Source organism: Hemiscyllium ocellatum, chromosome 35, assembly GCF_020745735.1.
Source record: "Hemiscyllium ocellatum isolate sHemOce1 chromosome 35, sHemOce1.pat.X.cur, whole genome shotgun sequence".
NCBI lineage: Eukaryota > Metazoa > Chordata > Chondrichthyes > Orectolobiformes > Hemiscylliidae > Hemiscyllium > Hemiscyllium ocellatum.
In genome coordinates, this window is record NC_083435.1 from 6315302 (window position 1) to 6338411 (window position 23110).

General features: G+C 45.9%; 1 protein-coding gene across 2 annotated transcripts; it reads left to right on the top strand.

The window, feature by feature from the left end:
• The first annotated feature begins 594 nt into the window (after window positions 1-594).
• On the top strand, window positions 595-22736 carry LOC132832809 (E3 ubiquitin-protein ligase TRIM35-like). 2 transcript variants are annotated; one of them, XM_060850960.1, is made up of 6 exons: window positions 595-849; window positions 6610-6705; window positions 7238-7471; window positions 12640-12662; window positions 12757-12872; window positions 22153-22736. In XM_060850960.1, the coding sequence occupies exons 1-6, from the start codon at window positions 667-669 to the stop codon at window positions 22209-22211; spliced, it is 711 nt and encodes a 236-aa protein (XP_060706943.1). In that variant the 5' UTR covers window positions 595-666; the 3' UTR covers window positions 22212-22736. The 2 variants fall into 2 exon arrangements, with proteins under 2 accessions (XP_060706943.1, XP_060706944.1); XM_060850961.1 differs by lacking the exon at window positions 22153-22736 and adding an exon at window positions 14800-14872.
• The last annotated feature ends 374 nt before the right edge of the window (window positions 22737-23110 follow it).

The window sequence follows — 23110 nt, forward strand, 5'->3', positions numbered from 1 at the left end:
GCTGTGATACTTAATGGACCCTACTCTTTACCGAGTTATCCTTTTATCCTTAATGTCTGTGTGAAACAGTTTTGTATTTGCCTTTATTTTACCTGTCACTGTCCCTTCATTTCCTCTTTTAGTTCTCTTTATTTTGAGTTCTCTTTGGTCCATTCTATAATCCTCTCAGGCTGTTGCTGTTGTTTCTCAGTTAATCCTTTCTTCAAACAAAATGCACTTTTTTAAAAATCACAAACCAATCAAATCCCCACCTCCTTGATGTACTGATTTACTTTCCCCAATCAGCAGTCCCCTGAAGCTGTCATTGTTAAACCTTCTCTTCTCTCTCAAATCTAGTGAGTTGCTGGTTTGCCTCAGTTTGAATTTTCTGACTTTTGTCCCTCCAGTGTCTTCTGGCCCTTTCTGATATCAGTTTTTTTAATGTTTTTTTTACACAATCATAGGAAAACATGCTCAGATCAGACAGAGCTAGCATCCCTCAGGGCAATTAATGAACCAGTCTGGTTTTTCCACAATCCATTTACATTATTCACTACTCCCTCCCTTTCTGGACTGTGTCTTACAATGTTGCTGTGGCAATCAGAGACAGGAACTTAAAAGAGTGTTTGACTTTCCAGTGGGGACCATTTCACTTGGTGCTCAGTGGAGCCAGAGCAATCCTTTGAGATGGCCAACATATGGGAGAAGCTAAAAAGTGAACAACGGAAGGAGCTGTGCAGTGTCCACAAGGAGAAGGTGAAGCTATTTTGTAAAACTGACAATCAGCCCATGTGTGTTGTTTGTCAAAGTTCAAAAAGCCACCAAAGCCATGAGCTGCTGCCTCTGGAAGAAGCGACTGAAGAATTTAAGGTGAGGAGATATCTCATCAAATAGAGAAACAGAACGTAATTGTCATTGACTTGGATTGAGTGTCTCTCAGTGCTAAAGGCAGTCCTGATAATGCATTTATATTTCTTTAGTTATTCTGTCACTCCATGGGCTGTCACTTGGATCATTGCTACAAGGAGCAAGGCCAGGGATGTTGATGAGTTAGACCGATGTCAGTCAATTAGCCCTCCAAATGCAAAGCCAAATCTCTTTTTACAGTATGTTTCAGATTAGAAGTCAGCACATACCTTTTACCAAAGCTTCTCAATCAGTTCAAACTTTCACGCAATCATATGCAATAACTGTGACCAGGAAACTCAACAGGTTCAATCCTCTGGCCATTTTCTGAGTTAATAAGCAAACACCTTGGAAGTTTAACAAGGGAAAAGTGAGGCCATTGCAATCTGTATGAATGCACCATGGCCCAAATGAAAAAGACGTAACAAAACTCTTCCCATTTTAAAGAGGTGCAAGCTTCAAAACTCTAATCATTAAAAAAAGGAAATTTACCAATTAATTAATAAAGTTGCCACGTCTGAAACTGAACACCATCAGATGAAGCAAAGAATAGTGCAAGGATGTAAAAGGTGCAATGGTGTAAATAGTGCAAGGATGTACAAATGAAAGGGAAGGAAGTCAGACTGATTGTGAGGGGTGATGTATGTGGAGAGATTGAATCAATTAGGACTGTACTGACTGGAGTTTAGAAGGAGCTTTTAAATGAATTCTAAAATTCGAATAGGATGACGCAGAGTAAACGCAGGAAGGATGTTCCCGATGACAGGGGAACCCAGAACCAGGGTCACCGTTTAAGGATATGGGATAAGCCATTTAGGACTGAGATAAGGAGAAATTTCTTTTGCCAGAGAGTGGTGAACCACAGAAATTTTGAATATTTTGGTCAAAATTTTGAATACTTTCAAGAAGGACTTAGATACAGTTCATAGAGCTAAAGGTGTAGGAGAAAGTGGGAAATTATCAGCCATGATTGAATAACTGAACAGACTCACGGCTGAATGGCCAGTTTCTGTTCCTATGTCTTATGGTCTTACTGGATAAATAGCCTTCTATGAAACATTTAAAAAGAGATAACAGATAGAAGTAATGTTAAATGACTGAAGTAAAATAATAACAGAGGAAAGAGACAACAGAAGAAATAGAAAAAGAAACAGTTGAGAATGCTTCCTGAAGGTGTGCAATTGTGAAATAGTGATAAAGGGGAAAAACAGGTAAAGTGGAGAGGTGCAGAGATAGGAAGATGTATCTGTTAGTCCAATGCTTAAACAGCATTCCTGAGCTTAGAGATATGGGAAATTGCAACGGATGAGAAGGTGACAAACCCTTCAAGGGTGAGTGAGTCAAACTGGATTCAATCAGTGATAAAACTAGATATCCTCCGACCCTAGGAAGGAATCTTCAGCACCTCTTATCGAGAGATGAATACAATCTGCAACACATTTTCACCGAGGTACAGGAACTGAAGGAAGCCAATGAGATAGGAAGGCTGGGTGGAATGAACTTGTTGGAAGAAACTAAGGGATTAAAATCAATCGTCACAATTCCACAAGCAGTACTTTGATGAATTTGTTAATAAAACAATCTCATCAGCCTATGGCTATTGCTGTAATGTTAGAAATATTCAGGATATGAAAATAAATCAGATTTTAAAGACAGACATTTTTGGCTCATCTCCCCCAATTCCTGGGTCCATGTTCAGATGACTGAGAGAAAAAAAACAACTTAATTCACTCAAGTAAAACAAAGAACTGCAGATGCTAGAGATCAGAAACAAACAAAAGCTGAAATTGTTGGAGAATCTCAACAGGTTTGGCAGCATCTGTGGAGAGAGAAAGAGTTAATGTTTCGAATCCAGTGTAGTATTACTGAAACCTTAATTCTGTTTCACTCTCCGCAGATGCTGCCAGACCTGCTGACTTTTTATTCTTATTTCAGATTTCCAGCATCTGCAGTATTTTGTTTTTATTTAGGTTCCACCATTCATTAGACTTGTTCTGGAATGGAAGGACTGTCCTTTGAAGACAGTTTGGGAAAACTGGGCCGAAGTTCTCTCGAGTTTTGAAGAATAAGAAGTGATCTCATTGATATTTACAAACTACTGAAAGAGATAGGAGGCTAAGATGACTCCCCTGTTGGGACAGCACAGAACCGGGGATCAGCTAACAATAAGGGGGATGCCACTTCAATCCAACATAAGGAGAATTTTTATTTTTACTCAGAGGGTTGTGAGCCTTTGGAATTCTCTCCCGCAGGGAGCCGTGGAAGCTCAGTTTTCGAGTGTGTTTAAAGTTGATATATTTCTGATTACTTGTGGTGGACAGGGTTATGGAATGGTGTGGTCAAGGCATTGAAATGTTCGATTAGCCATGATTGTCTTAAAGGATGGGCTGAATGGCCTCATCTGTTCTTACTTTCCTGAAAAGGTTTGGCAGGTCTCTCTAGTGCTTCAAGTCAATTTTAATGCAAATATGAAGTTGTTTTAATTTTGTTTATGTAATCACACCTTTGAAATGGAAAGGAAATTAGGCGCACTCCACTTAAGGAAAGGACGAGGCCATTCAGCCCATCAAACATGTTATGTATTTGATGAGATTGTGGCCGACCTGGATCTCATCTCCACATATCAGACTTGATTCCTTCATATCTTTGCCCGAGAGAAAACTCAGTTTTGAAATTTTCATTGTCTGCAACCTACCGCCTTAACAATCTTTTTATGGGATGGTATCCAGACTTACTCTGCTCTCTATGTGAAACACAGCTTCCTTCCTAAACAGTCTCACCCTCATTTTTAAGGTTAGGCCCTCTTCTCCAGATGTCAGAAACTAGCATTTCTCTCCATCTACCCTCTCTAAACCATCGAGTAAAAAATGAGGTCTGCAGATGCTGGAGATCTCAGCTGCAAATGTGTTGCTGGTCAAAGCACAGCAGGCCAGGCAGCATCTCAGGAATAGAGAATTCGACGTTTCGAGCATAAGCCCTTCATCAGGAATAAGAGAGAGAGCCAAGCAGGCTAAGATAAAAGGTAGGGAGGAGGGACTAGGGGGAGGGGCGATAGAGGTGGGATAGGTGGAAGGAGGTCAAGGTGAGGGTGATAGGCTGGAGTGGGGTGGGGGCGGAGAGGTCAGGAAGAGGATTGCAGGTTAGGAGGGCGGTGCTGAGTTGAGGGAACCGACTGAGACAAGGTGGGGGGAGGGGAAATGAGGAAACTGGAGAAATCTGAATTCATACCTTGTGGTTGGAGGGTTCCCAGGCGGAAGATGAGGCGCTCCTCCTCCAGCCGTCGTGTTGTTGTGTTCTGCCGGTGGAGGAGTCCAAGGACCTGCATGTCCTCGGTGGAGTGGGAGGGAGAGTTAAAGTGTTGAGCCACGGGGTGATTGGGTTGGTTGGTTCGGGCGGCCCGGAGGTGTTCTCTGAAGCGTTCCGCAAGTAAGCGGCCTGTCTCACCAATATAGAGGAGGCCACATCGGGTGCAGCGGACGCAATAGATGATGTGTGTGGAGGTACAGGTGAACTTGTGGCGGATATGGAAGGATCCCTTGGGGCCTTGGAGGGAAGTGAGTGTGGAGGTGTGGGCGCAAGTTTTACATTTCCTGCGGTTGCAGGGGAAGGTGCCGGGGGTGGAGGTTGGGTTGGTGGGGGGTGTGGATCTGACGAGGGAGTCACGAAGGGAGTGGTCCTTGCGGAACGCTGATAGGGGAGGGGAGGGAAATATATCCTTGGTGGTGGGGTCCGTTTGGAGGTGGCGGAAATGGCGGCGGATGATAAGTTGTATGCGGAGGTTGGTGGGGTGGTAGTTGAGAACCAGTGGGGTTCTGTCTTGGTGGCGGTTGGAGGAGCGGGGCTCAAGGGCGGAGGAGCGGGAAGTGGAGGAGATGCGGTGGAGGGCATCGTCGATCACGTCTGGGGGGAATCTGCGGTCCTTGAAGAAGGAGGCCATCTGGGCTGTGCGGTGTTGGAATTGGTCCTCCTGGGAGCAGATACGGCGGAGACGAAGGAATTGGGAATATGGGATGGCGTTTTTACAGGGGGCAGGGTGGGAGGAGGTGTAGTCCAGGTAGCTGTGGGAGTCAGTCGGTAGAACAGTCCATCTTCCGCATGCCTCTTCGTAGGATATGTGGAACAGTCCATCTTCCACAGCCCCAGCTATGCCTGCCTCTTCGTAGGATATGTGGAACAGTCCATCTTCTGCAACTACACTGGCACCACCCCCCACCTTTTCCTCCGCTACATCGATGACTGTATCGGCGCTGCCTCGTGCTCCCACGAGGAGGTTGAACAGTTCATCAACTTTACTAACACCTTCCATCCCGACCTGAAATTCACCTGGACTGTCTCAGACTCCTCCCTCCCCTTCCTAGACCTTTCCATTTCTATCTCGGGCGACCGACTCAACACAGACATCTATTATAAACCGACTGACTCCCACAGCTACCTGGACTACACCTCCTCCCACCCTGCCCCCTGTAAAAACGCCATCCCATATTCCCAATTCCTTCGTCTCCGCCGCATCTGCTCCCAGGAGGACCAATTCCAACACCGCACAGCCCAGATGGCCTCCTTCTTCAAGGACCGCAGATTCCCCCCAGACGTGATCGACGATGCCCTCCACCGCATCTCCTCCACTTCCCGCTCCTCCGCCCTTGAGCCCCGCTCCTCCAACCGCCACCAAGACAGAACCCCACTGGTTCTCACCTACCACCCCACCAACCTCCGCATACAACGTATCATCCGCCGCCATTTCCGCCACCTCCAAACGGACCCCACCACCAAGGATATATTTCCCTCCCCTCCCCTATCAGCGTTCCGCAAGGACCACTCCCTTCATGACTCCCTCGTCAGATCCACACCCCCCACCAACCCAACCTCCACCCCCGGCACCTTCCCCTGCAACCGCAGGAAATGTAAAACTTGCGCCCACACCTCCACACTCACTTCCCTCCAAGGCCCCAAGGGATCTTTCCATATCCGCCACAAGTTCACCTGTACCTCCACACACATCATCTATTGCATCCGCTGCACCCGATGTGGCCTCCTCTATATTGGTGAGACAGGCCGCTTACTTGCGGAACGCTTCAGAGAACACCTCCGGGCCGCCCGAACCAACCAACCCAATCACCCCGTGGCTCAACACTTTAACTCTCCCTCCCACTCCACCGAGGACATGCAGGTCCTTGGACTCCTCCACCGGCAGAACACAACAACACGACGGCTGGAGGAGGAGCGCCTCATCTTCCGCCTGGGAACCCTCCAACCACAAGGTATGAATTCAGATTTCTCCAGTTTCCTCATTTCCCCTCCCCCCACCTTGTCTCAGTCGGTTCCCTCAACTCAGCACCGCCCTCCTAACCTGCAATCCTCTTCCTGACCTCTCCGCCCCCACCCCACTCCGGCCTATCACCCTCACCTTGACCTCCTTCCACCTATCCCACCTCCATTGCCCCTCCCCCTAGTCCCTCCTCCCTACCTTTTATCTTAGCCTGCTTGGCTACTCTCTCTTATTCCTGATGAAGGGCTTATGCTCGAAACGTCGAATTCTCTATTCCTGAGATGCTGCCTGGCCTGCTGTGCTTTGACCAGCAACACATTTGCAACCTCTCTAAACCATGATCAACTTAAAGATTTCAGTTGGATCACAGCTTAATCTTCCATTGAAATGAAAGCTAAGAATTATTTTTACTGAATGGTGTTTGATCTTTGAGTGTTTGTGTAACGTATTTTGACCAGGAGGAACTTGGAAGCTTACTGAAGCCGGTCCAGGACAAGAAGAAAGAATGTGATGCTGTAAGAAACGACTGTAAGAGGACGTTAAGCCACATTCAGGTACTTTGTTTGATGATTTGCCTCACTTTTTGTTTGTCTTTGAAAAGTTGTATGCAGCTCAATCTGCAATGTGAGCCCCTTTTGATGGAATGATCACTTTGTCTCTGTCAACCAGGCATAATCCAGTAACGCAGCTAATGTTCTGGGGAACTGGGTTCAAGTCCTATCATGGCAGACAGCGGAATTTGAGTTCAATAATAACCTGGAAATAAAAGTCCAATAATGACTGTGAATCCATCGTCAATTGTTGGTTCACTAATGCCCTTTAAAGAAGGAAACTGCCATCCTTACCTAGTCTGGCCGACATGTGACTCCAGACCCACAGCAATGTAGTTGCCTCTTAACTATCCTCTCGTATGGGCTATACGTGCTGATGGAACCAGCAATGGCCTCATTCTGAGAATGAATTTTTAAAAAAATAGATTTCACATCCGAAAGGAATATTTTTCTCTCTTCTGTTCTTACAAAAAGAATTGCATTACCTTTTTCACAACTGCTAATTTTCTTCTCAAATTCATCTTTGTTCCCAAAGGATCACGGTGTAAAGACAGAGAAACAGATTAAAGCTGAATTTGAAAAACTTCACCGGTTTCTTCGTGAGGAAGAGAGGATTGTGTTGAAAGATCTGAAACTAGAGAAAGAGGAAAAATGTCGGGAGATGAAGGAAAGGATTGAGGAGATTACAAAAGAAATCTCATCCCTTTCAGTCACTGTTCAGGATATTGAACAAGAGCTGAGGGAACAGGACAGCATTAAGTTCTTAACGGTAAACTGTTTATTTGTCTTTGTACTTTCTTTGACACTATCCTTGAGACTGTGCGGGCTGTGCCACCAAAACCAAGGAGACTGTTTCTATTTTACTGCACAAAATCAAATTCAGTCAGGTCCATGCTAGGGTTCAGAACTGAAACTCACAGACCTGAAATGTTAACATTGCATTATATGACTTACTGAGTATCTCCAGCAGCTTTCTACTGTGCATTGCTTACTTAGTTGTGTACGCAATTTGGATGCTGAATCAATGGGACAATTTCAACATTCACAGTTTGGTCAGTGAAGCTAATATACAAGAGGATTGTGCTGAAGTATTGGGCAATATTAATGATCTTTGGTAGGAAGAATAAGGTGGGCAAATATTCCTCAGAAAGTAAGGCCAAAACTTTCGTGTTAGAGGTGGGAAGTCAAAGCCAACATACACAGGATATCAAGGGATTATGGGATAGTGTGAGATGATGGAATTGAGAAAAAACATCAGTTATCTAATTCAATCCTGGAGCCAGCTTGATGGGCCAAATGGTCTACTCCTGCTCCTATTTTCACGTGGTTTTATCTGAAGGGATATATGTGTAGTACTTAAATGTGACTTAACAAAGGCTCCACAGAGACCACAGAGGTTTAATAGAACTTCTCTACTTCACAACTTTACTTCCTTAAGTTAAAAATCACACAACACCAGGTTATAGTCCAACAGGTTTAATTGGAAACACACTAGCTTTCGGAGCGACACTCCTTCATCAGGTGATAGTCTGACCTGATGACGGAGCGATGCTCCAAAAGCTAGTGTGTTTCCAATTAAACCTGTTGGACTATAACCTGGTGTTGTGTGATTTTTAACTTTGTCCACCCCAGTCCAACACCTGCATCTCCAAATCATGATTACTTCCTTAAGTTTGCCTTCTTATCACCTCATTAACTTGGGTTCCTTGACTACATTTAGAATCTTCAGGCTGGGATTTTCCCATTGGAGCCTTCTTAGATAACCATCTCTGGAATGTTCCCATACCAATGTGTTCATTGTCAGAGGGATGAATAAATGTGACGGTTAAATGCGTATTGATTGGGCAATGTGTGATGCAAAGGTGCTGAAGGATGGCCCTTTAGCATCGCCCACTGTGAATAGAATGCTTTGGTGTTTTATATATTTTCCCTCCTGTTTCCTTGGTTACCAATAACATCTGTGAAGCTCTGTGTTCCATATTGAACAATGTAGTTGATATTTACCTGCTCTCATCTCTGCTCTACTCAACAGCCTTGGCTTTTCTCTCTGTGCTGTTGGATTGACCCTTTCTCTATGTCCTCCCTTACTCCAACTATTTCATTGATGAAGAGCATCTACAGGCAACGCAGAAGGCACAGAAATGAATGATGAGAATGATATCAGAAAGGAGAGGGGATACTGATCAGGAAAGATTTAACAGACTGGGTCAGCTCAGAAAGAAAAGGCTGGGCACAATTTGATAGAGGCCTTCAAGATCTTTACGTGTTTCATTGGATAGATGGAGTAAAGATGTTGCCGCTTGTGAAAAAGACCAGCATTTTGGTTGATAAATATAATGACAAATAAACCTCGTGACAATTCAAGGAGAATCTTGCTTTGTCAGTGTGCAAACAGAATGTGAAATTTTCTACACGTGCAGTAACTAAGATGAAGATTACAGATACATTCAGAGGGGAAGCTAGATTAGCAGACGAGGGAGACACAGGACTGAGCAATGTACTGCTGATGTTAGGTCAGGAAGGGTCAGAGAAGATTCCCATGGAGCAGTCCTTTCAATATTGCTGGATCAAAATCCTGAAAATCCCTCCGTAACAAGGTTGTAAGTCTACGTATACCATATGGACTGCAATGGTTCATGATGTGGAGCAGCTGGTGTTCGACTGGGGTGGACAAAGTTAAAAATCACAGAACACCGGGTTATAGTTCAACAGATTTATTTGGAAGCACCAGCCAGTGCTTCCAAATAAATCTGCTGGACTACAACCTGGTGTTGTGCGATTTTTAACTTTGTAATGATTCAAGAATACAGGTCACCACTACTTTCTCAAGGGGAAACAAAGGATGGGCAATAAATGCTCACCCAGCCAGCGACACCCACATCCCACAAGTGAATAAAGATGAAAAAAGCAGACAACTGAATGGCTGAGGTGGGCTGAATGGCCTACTTGTTTGCTAGAATTATTCTGTTGCTATTAGCAATCTGGTTAGAATGCAGCACTGTGACTTCTGTCATGCAGTAGGATTGAGGAACTTGTATTATTTTCACAATGCAGTGAGGATGGGGCCAGACCTGTTCTTGCAGTTTACCCAGAACTGCTTAGGACAGACAGTACACAAACAGGTAACCTGCAGCACATGCCTCCTCTGGTATTTATGCTGCAATTAAACAGCTCTCTTTTTTCTCATTTTCCTATTTCCTCCAGCTCTATTCCCTTTACTCCTGCACTCATTTTGTTTACTTTGAAAATCGATTCACCTCAACAACTTGCTGGGCCAGCAAGTTCCCGATTCCTGCCACAAACCACTTTGGGAATTCCCAATTGGATTTCTTGGTGACTCCCTCATAATGATGACCTTTGTCCTCTCTTCATCCAGACATGCAGCCTCTGAGTCGACAGATTTTTTTTTAAAAAGTTGCACTTTTTAATCTTATTCTTTGAGAGTTTTGGTCAGCTCTCAGTTGACTCTTGCCCTCGGGGCCTTGTCCTATTTATCTTTCAGTAGGACTTTTGCAGTTTGAAGAACCATCCTGCCTCTGAAGTGGCAGATTTGTGACTCAGTCAGTTCTGTCCTTGGGTTGAAGGGACAACTTTTGGCCAAGTTCAAGATATGCCAGTCTTTTTGGAAGGTTTCTCCCCTTGAAGTCGAGCCAATGTCTCACCAAATTTCCCCAAACTCTTCTCATTGATTACTTCCCCTGCTCCTGTGGTGTCTCTCATGTCTGATTTCCAGCCAACTTCACCGAACACCATTCCTGAAACCACTGGCCAATCAGCGGCTACCTGGAAGGCATCAGCATCACTTGTGCCCATGCCATCTTTAAAAGATCAAGCTCCGCCCATTTGGAGCTGCCCTGAACACTGAGCTGGAATGGTCCCGGGGATGGAAGGAAGGGGGAGAGCAGGGCCTACTCGGTGAACAGGGACCTGGAGTTCCTGCTACACAGCCTGTTACACACGTGGGATATCTCCTGCCGCCCAGCCCAGCAGGGAAGGCTGCCATACCAGACCATGGCCAGCCTGCTCCGAGGTTGCCACATGGGTCAGTGCAGTCTCAGCTGTCTGGAGGATCGCCAGCATTGTAGGAAAATGCTCAGCAACCTTCGTCACTCTGCCACCACTCTGCCCGTGTAATTATGGTACCTCGCACTCACTCTGTCTCTGCTACTGCACCTACTTCCCACCAAGGCTCATGCCCCACCCCTCTCAGTATTGCCTACAACATCTTCCAGACTCACCCTGCAGTGCACAAAGTCACAAGTTACATGACATCAGGTCATAGTCCAAATAAACCTGTTGCACTATAACCCGGTGTCGCGTGATTTCTGAATTGTCCACCCTCTTCCAACCCAACCCCCAGTACAACTAAGTCTGCATGTTGTCTGTGCTGTGTACTCACTCACTTGGAACACCTCCCTTCCTGCAGCAACATACCTGTATTATCCACTTTCATCTCCTGTCATACCTGCCTCTGTCTTATTCGACAAGGTAAAACAGCCCATAGTGGGGGACAAAGAGTAAAGACGGTAAGTGGGCTACTCATCGTTCAGCTCCTCACCCATTATGAGGAGAGGATTCTGACTATGACCATCCCTGGGTAGGGCCCAGTCTGGTATTGGAGACTTGACATTCTGCGATGGGATCACCTGACCAAACGCGATTGTCCCTTGATCTGGCTGAGACCTGCTGGAAACTATGAAAAGCTTCTGGCATTTATATCTGTGATAATAGCACTGCAAGACAGGAGTAATATGAATGTGAGATCTCTGGCTGAGGGGCTGATGCACCAAGGGACAAGGTGAGGCAATACAAGGGAGGGATGTTGTGAGGATCCAGGTAAGTGCAGAGTGACTGAGAATTGTGACAGTGAGCAAAAAGCCTGGAAATGCAGCCTGGTGCAGTTCATGAGCTGGATGTGTATTCCTGAACACACAGTGTACTTGTTGCAGCATTACAATGAGAGTTACCAGTGCACCCTGGGGTGCAGCATTGAAGTGCTGAACCGTCCTGGAAGTGGATCGGAGATGTGCCACGAGGGTTCTTAGAAGCAGGCATATGTCGTGGATGTGGGGTATGTGTGGCCGATGCCTATGAAGCTTGCCATGAGATGTTGGTGTCTCTTATCCAACATGGAGGTCATTCAGAGTAAACGGTGAGCTGAACCTAGGAGCAAGTGAGGACAGCAGATGCTGGAGATGACAGTCAAGACTGTGGTGTTGGAAAAGCACAGCAGATCAGGCAGCATCCGAGGAACAGAGGAGTCGACATTTCGGGCATTTGCCCTTCATTCCTGATGTAGGGCCCGAAACCTCGATTCTCCTGCTCCTCGGATGCTCCTTGACCTGCTGTACTTTTCCAGCTCCACTCTCTCGACGGTGAGATGAATTTGCCGAGTGTTTGCCCGGGTTTCCTTGCTGTGTGTTCCTGACCTTGATCTTGTTTGGTGTGTTTGGTAGGATGGGGGGGGCTGAATATTAATGAGGACAGTTGTGCCATGAGCAAAAGTGGTTAACAAGCATTAAACCCATCCCCCACCCCCCCGCCCCCACCCCCCCAGTCAATTACCTCCTCACTGCTGCCTGGGCAAAGCAATAACATGCTGTACCATTGCTGCCAACATCGGTATGGGCCTCCCTGGAATTATCGGTCCATGCCCACATCGTTCATGCCACTGTAAGATTGCCCCCTCTGTCTTTAAGCTGCAGATTCTGGAGTCAATCCCAAAGCAGCACTGTCGAAGGAGGATTCATGATGCAGTCCACTAAGTTATTGATCCGTCTGCAAATCCTTCCCATTATGCCCAAAAGGAAACAAAGTGTGTATATGGAAGCCAAGCAAATTAATTAAAATGTACTCTTTTATGGAACCCATTCTGTTATACCTGTATAATAAAATGTCTTTGTACCATGATTATTAATTGCTATTCTTGTTCCACAGAAAATTCTGGAATCAAAGGAAAGGTATAATTTTACACCTTTGTTTTAAGTTTTTTTTTCTCATGATTCCTTCCTCACCCTGGAATGACCCAACACTGACCTTTATCTCCTGTTTCAGAGTGAAGCAAACTCTCCCAGAGCCACAGAAGGTTTACCCTTTAATAAATGTGGGCAAATACATCGGCTCCCTGCAGTACAGAGTGTGGAAAAAGATGCTGACAGTGATTAATACAGGTGGGTGTGAGCTTCCTGACACCAGCTCTTCAACAACTCTCATATTTATGGGGAGAAGGGAGTTGTCTCTTTATAATAAATATTTAATTCTCTTTGTAATGAATGTGATTTCATTTCAGTCAGTTCTCTGAGAAAATCCAGAATTGATGGATAGTTCCTTTTGCCATTTCTTTTCCTGAATAATGAGCCAGGACCAGAATTTCCAATGCAGTTATATTTGGAATAGACGTGGGATCTGCTGAACTTCCACCTATCCCATGGATGTGTCCCTGACATCTCCCCCCTACAACACCCCATCCCAAATCCTGAAGTCTTGGTATTGGGAATCAGAGCCGATTCTATTTCCCACCTGAATTGGGATTCAACTTTAGGTGAGAGTGGATGGGTCCAAAATATAAGGGGCAGGATGGAGGTATATTTGCAAACTGAACCTCCCTGCTGCTTTTACAGGAGGCTGGTTTTCTGAAAGTTCACAATCAAACAGTGACTAACTACATTTGGGAATCAAACCTTTTGGATGTCCAACGTCCCCACATCTTTAGTAATATTAGAGACAAGGGACATTGGAAATAATGAAGGACAGTTATTTTCTAAAGCAATGAGTTAATTGTTGGAAAATAAACCTATTAAATGATAAGTAGGTTAAGTTTATTGTTGCTGGATTGACCCATGATTTATCTTCTGCTGTGGGTGCTGAACTAAGTTAAACAAGTGATAAATAACTTATGATGATCAACTGTATTCAGGTGCATTAATATCCTGCTTTCCTGTCTGAAAGATAGCAACCCAGAAGTGACTGAATGTCACAGTAATGTTAGACCACATGCATTTATATGATATGTATGTCACAGAACCTTTAAATTTGACCAAATCCATGCTTCATCAAAGAGAAATACATTCAATGAAATCAAATTGTTTTTGATTGAAATTTCTGTTGAAACTGAAACAATCCTCTGACATACTAATCTTTTCCCCCCTTACCTTCCTGCTAACGATGTCTGGATTAATGTTGTCTCCTGTTATCTGAAGAGGTAGGTTGGTTTCCACACTTACTGAACTTTAAATCCATATATGTGCACTTAATTTACAGTTTGGCTGTAATTATTCAGACAGTGACTGGAAGGCACTACAATGCATTTTTGAACTTCCTTGTGAGATGTGGGCATTGTTGGCGCGGCCAATATTTCATGCCCATTCCTAGTTGCCAATCAACCAAGAATGTAGTGCCAATCAATTTTGTCCTGGATGCATCAAGCTGTTTGAGTATTGTTGGAGCTGCACTCATTCAGGCAAGTGGGAAGTGTTCCATTACAGGAGAAAGTGAGGACTACAGATGCTGGAGATCAGAGCTGAAAATGTGTTGCTAGAAAAGCGCAGCAGGTCAGGCAGCATCCAAGGAGCAGGAGAATCGACGTTTCGGGCATGAGCCCTTCTTCAGGAATGAGGAAACGTCGACTCTCCTGCTCCTTGGATGCTGCCTGACCTGCTGCGCTTTTCCAGCAACACATTTTCAGCAGTGTTCCATTACACTCCTGCCTTGTGCCATTTAGATGGTGGACAGACTTTAAGAAGTCAGGAAGAAAGTGACTTACTACAGAATTCCTAACCTGCTCTTGAGGTCACTGTGTTTATATGGCTGACCCAATTTTGTTTTTGGTCAATGGATCTTTATTGCAGGGGATTCAATGATGATAATGTCATTGAGCATTCAGGGACTTAATCTGCTACAGGATTCCTAACCTTTGCCCTCCCCTGTGGCCACTGTCTTGATATGGCTGGTCCAGGTGAACCCTAAGAATGTTGATAGGTGAGGGATTCAGTGATGGTAATGCCATGGAATGTAAAGGGACAGTGGTTTGATTGCCTGTTATTGAGATGGTTGTTGTATGGCATTTGTATGGCATGAATGCTCGTTGCTACTTTTCAGCCCAAGCCTGGTGATTGCATTTGACTGTAGATTGTTTCAGTATCTGAAGAGTTGGGAATGGTGCTGAACATTGTGCAATCATCGCTGAACATTCCCACTTCTGACATGATGATGGAGCGAAGATCATTGGCTTAAGATATTAATATTCAGCCATAACCAAAAAATCAAACTGACGTGGTGTTGAAATCTGCACAAATATCTGTTCATCAATGATGCATTTCACTCAATGTAATGATTATGTATTTGGTCACTGAAATATGAATAGTGTTTCTATAATAGTCAGAGCACTTTCCTCACCCCATGTTGTTCTCGATCACAATGCACTGTGATATACAAACCCCCCAGAAATGACGGGGAACATTCAGGAAGTCACACTTGCTGAGTATTTCCCCTACTTTTAGCTCAGATTTTGAACTGACTGAGCTGGAGATCTATGCTCCTGCAATGTATTGCCAAAAATATTTTGGGCTAAGGAGCCTAAGTGATGAGAACCAATCCTAAACGCTGTGTAAGTATGGAAATATCATCCTGATTACATTTCATGCTCAGTAAAATGTATTCTAACGCCAGTAAAAACGTCTTTTGAAATCAGTCAGCCAAGTATATTAGGAAAAGAGTGTTACTAAACAACCGAGACACACACACAAACACACACACACCCCCAGACCTACACACACACACACACCCAGGCACACAGACACCTAGACATACACACCACCGACTCACACAGACACAGATGCTGCCACACAACCACCCAGGCATACACAAACACACAGACACACACACACACACACCCACCCAGATTCACATTCACACCCAGACATACACACTCAGACACACACACACAGACACTCATGCACTCACACAAAAACACACACACCCAGACAGACTCACATCCACAGACAGACACACATACACACGCGTGCGCGCGCGCCTGCCTCATTTTTCTATGTGTCACCTATGCTCAGTTTGTGCTGATTCTCTCACACACTCTGTTGGCTCTGCCTGCCCATCGTTCCTCTGTTTAGCTCCCATTCCCACTGAGATCAAGGATCTTGTTATGTTCTTGGTGACTTGCTTCCACTCTGGTTTCATGGAATCTGAGCTAGTTAATAAATCAAATCCACAATCTTCTCTACGTTTCATTCTCACTCGCGCACATGCACACATATAGTGTACATGCTGTCTCTTAAAACACTGTCTCTTTCACACATGCTGCATACTTACCAGCATACTGTGTCTCTAGTTTACACACACAGTCTCTCATACATGCACACTATCATTCCCCATTCCTTCGTACACACACTGTGTCTCCCAGAATCAGGGAATCCTGGTACGGAAGCACACAAGTTAATCAGGGGATCCTTCTCCCCCACTTCTCCAACCTCAGTGCAGAGAGTGCCCATGAGGTAAAACCTTTTCCCAGATGGAGCGTCCCATTTCCTCCTGCTCTTTCTCAAATGCTTCTCCAGGAATGAATTTCTAATCCTGATTCATTGCTAATTTTCCCAATTGCTGTGAGAGTTACAGCTACATAAGAATCCTCCTCATTGTCTACAGTTCAGCCTTCAACATGATTATTCCCTCAAGACTGATGAACAAACTTAGTGATCTCGGATTAAGCCCCACTCTCTGCAACTGGATCTTCAGTTTCCTGACCCACAGGCCACTGGGGACAATATTTCATCCTCACTAACACTCAATGCCCCCCAGAGGTGAGTACATACTCCCCTAATGTACTCACTGTATCCCCATAACTGCGTCGCTAAATACCAGACTCATGCCATTTCCAAGTTCGCTGATGACACCACCATAGTTGGTCGAATCTCAGATAGTGATGAAACAGACCACAGACGGGAGGTGGAAGACCTGTCTGTATGAGGAAACTGTATTTGTGAACCCTCCAATAGACAGGAGAGGGAAGAGGAGTAATGGCGAGAGGTGGAGGGGATTGTGAGGGGGGAAGAGAGGGAGAGGGAGAGGGATGGGGAAAGATAGGAAGGGTACAGTGAGGGGGAGAGAGAGGGGCAGTGAGAGGTGGGACTGTGAGGGGTAGAGGGAGAGGTCAGTGAGGGAGGGGACAGTGAGGAGTAGAGGCAGGGAACAGATGGGGAGATGGATTAGACACTTTGGGAATGGGGAGAGGGCACTGTTTGAGTTTAAGGAGGGAGTGGTGATGGTGTGAATGGGAGGGAATGGGTATGGTGTGAATGAATGACTGATGATTTATTGTCACTGATACTGTCCAATGAACAACCTGATAAATACAGGGAAAGTATCAACAGACACCACAATCCAGTGCCATCTGGATACTTCCAAAATTGAAAAGATAATGTTGAAAGAATGTCCATCTTCGCTCCCCCACCTCCAATATTTCACCGCATCTGCCAGCGTTGGCAGAAAGAAGACGATAAAAAGAAAGAAGGTAAAAAGGGTAAGGAACGAAGGGAGGAAGCTGCCGCCTGGAGGGTACAGGCCCAGGAGCCCAAACGCTGCCTACCTTGCTGGTGTCATCATCCTGGATATCCGGGGGGCTACTGGGTTTGGGAGGGAGATGTGATGGTGTGAATGGGAGAAGGTGGTGATGGTGTGAATGGGGACTGCTGGGTTTGGGGAGAGAGTGGTGATGATGTGAATGGGGACTGCTGGGTTTGGGGAGGGAATGGTGATGGTGTGAGTGGGGACTGCTGGGCCTGGGGAGGGAGTGGTGATGGTGTGAATGGGGACTGCTGGGTCTGGGGAGGGAGTGGTGATGGTGTGAATGGGAGAAGATGGTGATGGTGTGAAAGGGAGTTCCCAGACTGAGATGTTGGCCAGGGAACACTGGGCTGTGTTGAATTGGCAGGCTCAGGGTCTGAACGTTGGTGTTCTGCAGTCACCCAGGCTGTGTTTCATCTCCCCAGCATTGAGGGGAGCCACACTGTGAGCAGGAAATTCCTCCAACAGTCTCATCCCAGGTGATTCATAATCGATGTAATATTGCCACCATCTGGCAGTGAGCGGTACTGCGGGGAACAGAGGGCGCGGAGATTGCTGAATAGTGATGTTATATGTGGTACAGCACCGCCACCGGCTGGTGAGAATCGGTACTGCGGCCAAATATCATTGAATGACAGAACACAAAGATCTGCGATGCCGGAAATCTGAAACAAAAACAGAAATTGCTGGAGAAACTCAGTGGGTTTGGCACGATCAGTGGAGAGAGAAACAGAGATCAGGATGGTGGCGGACCCCGGAGACCATCTGCTCCGTCCCCTTTGCCTTGTTTCCTTCCTTCTCAGCTTTAGTTTTCTTTAATCTACTTCTATAGAAGAGGACAGCACAGGAACAGGCCCTTCGGCCCACCGTGTCTGTGCTGACCAGGATGCCATTCTAAACTAATCCCGTCTTCCTGCACATGGTCTCCCTGTATTCCCTGCTGTCGGTGGGTTTGTAAAAAAAAGTCAGTGTCAAGTCGGTCGTCATTCATGGAGTTGGAGAGGTCCAGGAAGGGGAGGGAGGTGTCAGAGATGGTCCAGGTAAATTTAAGGTCAGGGTGGAATGTGTTGGTGAAGTTGATGAATTGCTCAACCTCCTAAGGGGAGCATGAGGTGGCGCCAATGCAGTCATCAATGTAGCAGAGGAAGAGGTGGGGAGTGTGCAGGTGTAATTAAGGAAGATCGATTGTTCTATGTAGCCCATAAAGAGACAGGCAGAGCTGGGCCCCATTATCTCCATTAACGATGACTGACTTGACACTGACATTTTTTACAAACCCACCAACTCCCACAGTTACCTGGATTACACCTCTTCCCACCCTACCTCTTGCAAAAATGCCATTCCGTATTCCCAATTCCTCCGTCTCCGCTGTATCTGCTCCCAGGAGGACCAGTTCCACCACAGAACACACCAGAGGGCCTTCTTCTTTAGAGACCGCAATTTCCCTTCCCACGTGGTTAAAGATGTTCTCCAACACATCTCATCCACATCACACCCCCGCCCTCAGACTCCACCCCTCCAACCGTAACAAGGATAGAACACCTCTGGTGCTCACCTTCCACCCTACCAATCTTTGCATAAACCAAATCATCCACCGACATTTCCGCCACCTCCAAAAAGACCCCACCACCAGGGATATATTTCGCTCCCCATCCTTTTCTGCCTTGCGCAAAGACCGTTCCCTCCGTGACTAACTGGTCAGGTCCATGCCCCCCTACATCCCACCCTCCCATCCTGGCACCTTTCCCTGCCACCGCAGGAAATGCAAAACCTGCGCCCACACCTCCTCCCTCACCTCTATCAAAGGCCCTAAAGGAGCCTTCCACATCCATCAAAGTTTTACCTGCGCATCCACTAATATCATTTATTGCATCCGTTGCTCCCGATACGGTCTCCTCTACATTGGGGAGACTGGACGCCTCCTAGCAGAGCGCTTTAGGGAACATCTCCGGGACACCCGCACCAATCAACCACATCGCCCTGTGGCCCAACATTTCAACTCCACCTCCCACTCTGCCGAGGACTTGGAGGTCCTGGGCCTCCTTCACCGCCGCTCCCTCACCACCAGACGCCTGGAGGAAGAATGCCTCATCTTCTGCCTCGGAACACTTCAACCCTAGGGCATCAATGTGGACTCCAACAGTTTCCTCACTTCCCTTTCCCCCATCTCACCCTAGTTCCAAACTTCCAGCTCAGCACTGTCCCCATGACTTGTCCTAACTTCCTATCTTCTTTTCCACCTATCCACTCCACCCTCATCACCTTCATCCCCTCCCCCACTCACCTATTGTACTCCATGCTACTTTCTCCCCACCCCCACCCTCCTCTAGCTTACCTCTCCACACTTCAGGCTCACTGCCTTTATTCCTGATGAAGGGCTTCGATTTTGCTGCTCATCGGATGCTGCCTGAACTGCTGTGCTCTTCCAGCACCACTAATCCAAAATCTGGTTTAGTGCAGTCATTGTTTTTACCCAGATATGTAGAACTTGACATGTTTTCTCATGATGTGACCAAGAGGCAGCGTGTGGCTGTGAAATAGGAAGGAGCTAAGGACAAATCTTTGGCAGATTCCTGAGGGAACAGTGTAGGAATGGGAAGAGAATCCACTGCAGGTGAATCTCTGGCTCTGACTGGGTGGGTAAGAATGGAACCAGGTGAGAGGAGTTCATTGCAGCTGGTCGTGAAATGATTGACTGTGTTCCTGAATATAATCTGAGGTCAAGGCCCTTAAACCAGACACACCTACACAGTGTCAGTAACATCAATGTAAACTTTATTTGTGACACACTTGAAACATACTCAGCAACATGTCACAGCAGGAAGGGAACATTGTACAGCACTCCCTCCCTGAGACAGTCTGACCCAACAGGGTACAGTGATCACAATGACTGTCCCTGTCCCGGGAGCTACACCAACCCCAAGGTTTCTTCTGTGGGGGACTCACTGTCATCTCCTCCAGGTTAGTCCCAAGCAGCGCCGTGACGCGGGACTCCGTGCTCTACGGCCTGTTCCCCGGGACGCACACTGAGACGAACATCAACTGTGCCTGGAGGATCATCAACTCGGTGAAGGACGCTCTCTGGGTGGTCCGAAATCTGCTGATCTTCCAGCTGAAGGAGTTGACCCTGACTGAGTGTTGCAGACTGGCACTTTCCAAGGTCCAGGACTACGTGTTGAGGGTCGCGCTGAAGCTTGGGGCAACTGCTGCCAAGGCGCGGTGGGGAAAGACCACCGTGTAACATCTGCCTGCCTAAAGAAGAACAGAGGGCCCACGTAGTCATTTGGGCTCTGCTGACGCCTCAGCTAAATATATGGGCATATGATTGAAAAGTGTACAGACCTGTACATAAAAATGATAAATTCTGATCTCTGTATGTAAATGTTTACGTAGGTATGGCATGACCAACTGTACAGACCATCAAATTATTTTATGAATAAAGTATATTTTTGAAATAAAAAAAATGCGGACGTGTACAGCGACCTTGAGAAGCTGAAGCGGTTTCTAAATGTTTGTTTAGAAGATCAAACAAAAAAGCAATCTGGAACTACCTTCTTCACTGTAAAAGAGAAAGTCTATCCATTTACAAAGATCGAAAGAGCTGCTACAAATCAGAGAGCATTGTGTTGGCCGAGCAAAGCAGGTTGGTTTTGAAGAAGTGGAAAGTGAGGACATTGAAGAGCTGCTTGAGTCCCCCTGTGAAGACCACGCTGCAGCTGATCTACAACAGCTTTATGCTGAGGGGGAAGTGGAAGCTGAAGATGAAGAAGATGAAGTCGAGGGTGCAGCAAGATGAGAGCTTTCGATTTCTCCTTTTGTCTTCTACCCTGAGGCAAATTGAGAGGCAGCTGCAGCTGTTAGACGACAATGACTACAACACAGAATGCAGGAGGATAACAGGTTGTTCAATAAGATATTGTCTGGCACCCTTGAACGACTTCTTCAAGACAGAAGAGGAAGGGAAAAGCAGCAAAACCTTTTTAAATCAACTGCCAGAAGTCAATCAACCACAACCATCCACTTAGAGTTATAGAGTCATCGAGATGGACAGCATAGAAACAGACCCTCCAATCCAACCCTCCATACTGAACAGATATCCCAACCCAATCTAGTCCCACCTACCAGCACCCGGCTGATATCCCTCCAAACCCTTCCTATTCATACAGGTAAAAACAATGCCTGCAGATGCTGGGAACCAGATTCTGGATTAGAGTGGTGCTGAGAAACAAAACAGTTCAGGCAGCAGCCGAGGAGCAGGAACATCGACGTTTCAGGCAAAAGCTTGGATGCTGCCTGAACTGCTGTGCTTTTCCACCCCCACCCCTTCCTATTCATATATCCATCCAGATGCCTTTTAAATGTTGCAATTGTACCAGCCTCCACCACTTCCTCATTCCATACACGTACCACCCTCTGCGTGAAAATGTTGCCCCAAAGGTCTCTTTTATATCTTGCCCTTCTCACCCTAAACCTATGCCCTCTAGTTTTGGACTCCCCGACCGCAGGGAAAAGATTTTGTCTATTTATCCTATCCATGCCCCTCATGATTTTGTAAACCTCTATAAGGTCACCCCTCAGCCTCCGACACTCCAGGGAAAAGAGCCCCAGCCTGTTCAGCCTCTCCCCACAGCTCAAACCCTCCAACCCTTCTGCAAACTCAACTGCACTGGACGGTGTGAGGATGATGATGACCCCCGTCCCTGCATTAACAATAGCTTTCAATGTAATGTGATAAATTTACTTTTGTTTCATTAATAAATATGACTTAAAGTTGCATTCAGGCTGTGCTGTAATTTGTGTAGATGTTTGGGTGATTTTTGGGTGAGCGTGAGTGATATTTTTTGCTTGTCTGCTCTGACCCCACTTTTCCCATAGGCCCCATTATTTCCATGAAGCAATTTTCTGTGAAGCGAGCTTTCGCTGGAATGCAATGACGGCATTGTAGGAGAACTACCTCTACTTGGAAATGACCTGGATAACTAGACTTTAAAAAGCCACGTAACTCACTGAAACCTCACACACTCCAGAAGAAAATATCAGCATCAAGAAGCAGGGAGATCAGGAGCAGGAAGGACAGCCTCAACTCTAGTTTGACCAGCTTCAGTTGGAGTAATATTGGACCCTCTTAGTGCTGTAATGCAGGTCAACATCATCTTGTCTGTGTAAGGATTGTCTTTGGTTTATTGGGATCGAGTCAAACTCAAATGTTTGTTTGTTTACTTGATATGCTACTGTACAGGACTGAACTGCATTTGTGACAATGTATATGTACAAAGACGTTTTAATGAATAAACTGCATTTTTGAAATATAAAAAATCTTGTGCTCCTAAAGCAGATTGTAAACCAGTGTGAGGCATTTAATAACTGTAAAGGTATTTGGAGAATTAGAGGGAAAAGTGGTTCCATATGCATATAATATATATGTGTGTGTGCTCAGGCAGCATTCAAGGAGCAGGAGAATCGACGTTTCGAACATAAGCCTGAAGAACGGCTCATGCCCGAAACGTCGATTCTCCTGCTCCTTGGATGCTGCCTGACCTGCTGCGCTTTTCCAGCAACACATTTTTCAGCTCTGATCTCCAGCATCTGCAGTCCTCACTTTCTCCTATATATTATATATATGTGTATGTACCTATCTCGTGATTCGACAATAATAAACCACATCTCATGGTAAACCATGTCCATTGTTAGTGTCAGCAAGTAAATCAGATCCACACAAACATCTACACAATTAGATGTTAATCACAGCCCAGTTTCTTTCACACAGAGGGTGGTGAGTGCTCAGAATGTGCAGCCAGAGGAGGTGGGGCTCTCAGTTTAAAGTCTCATCCAT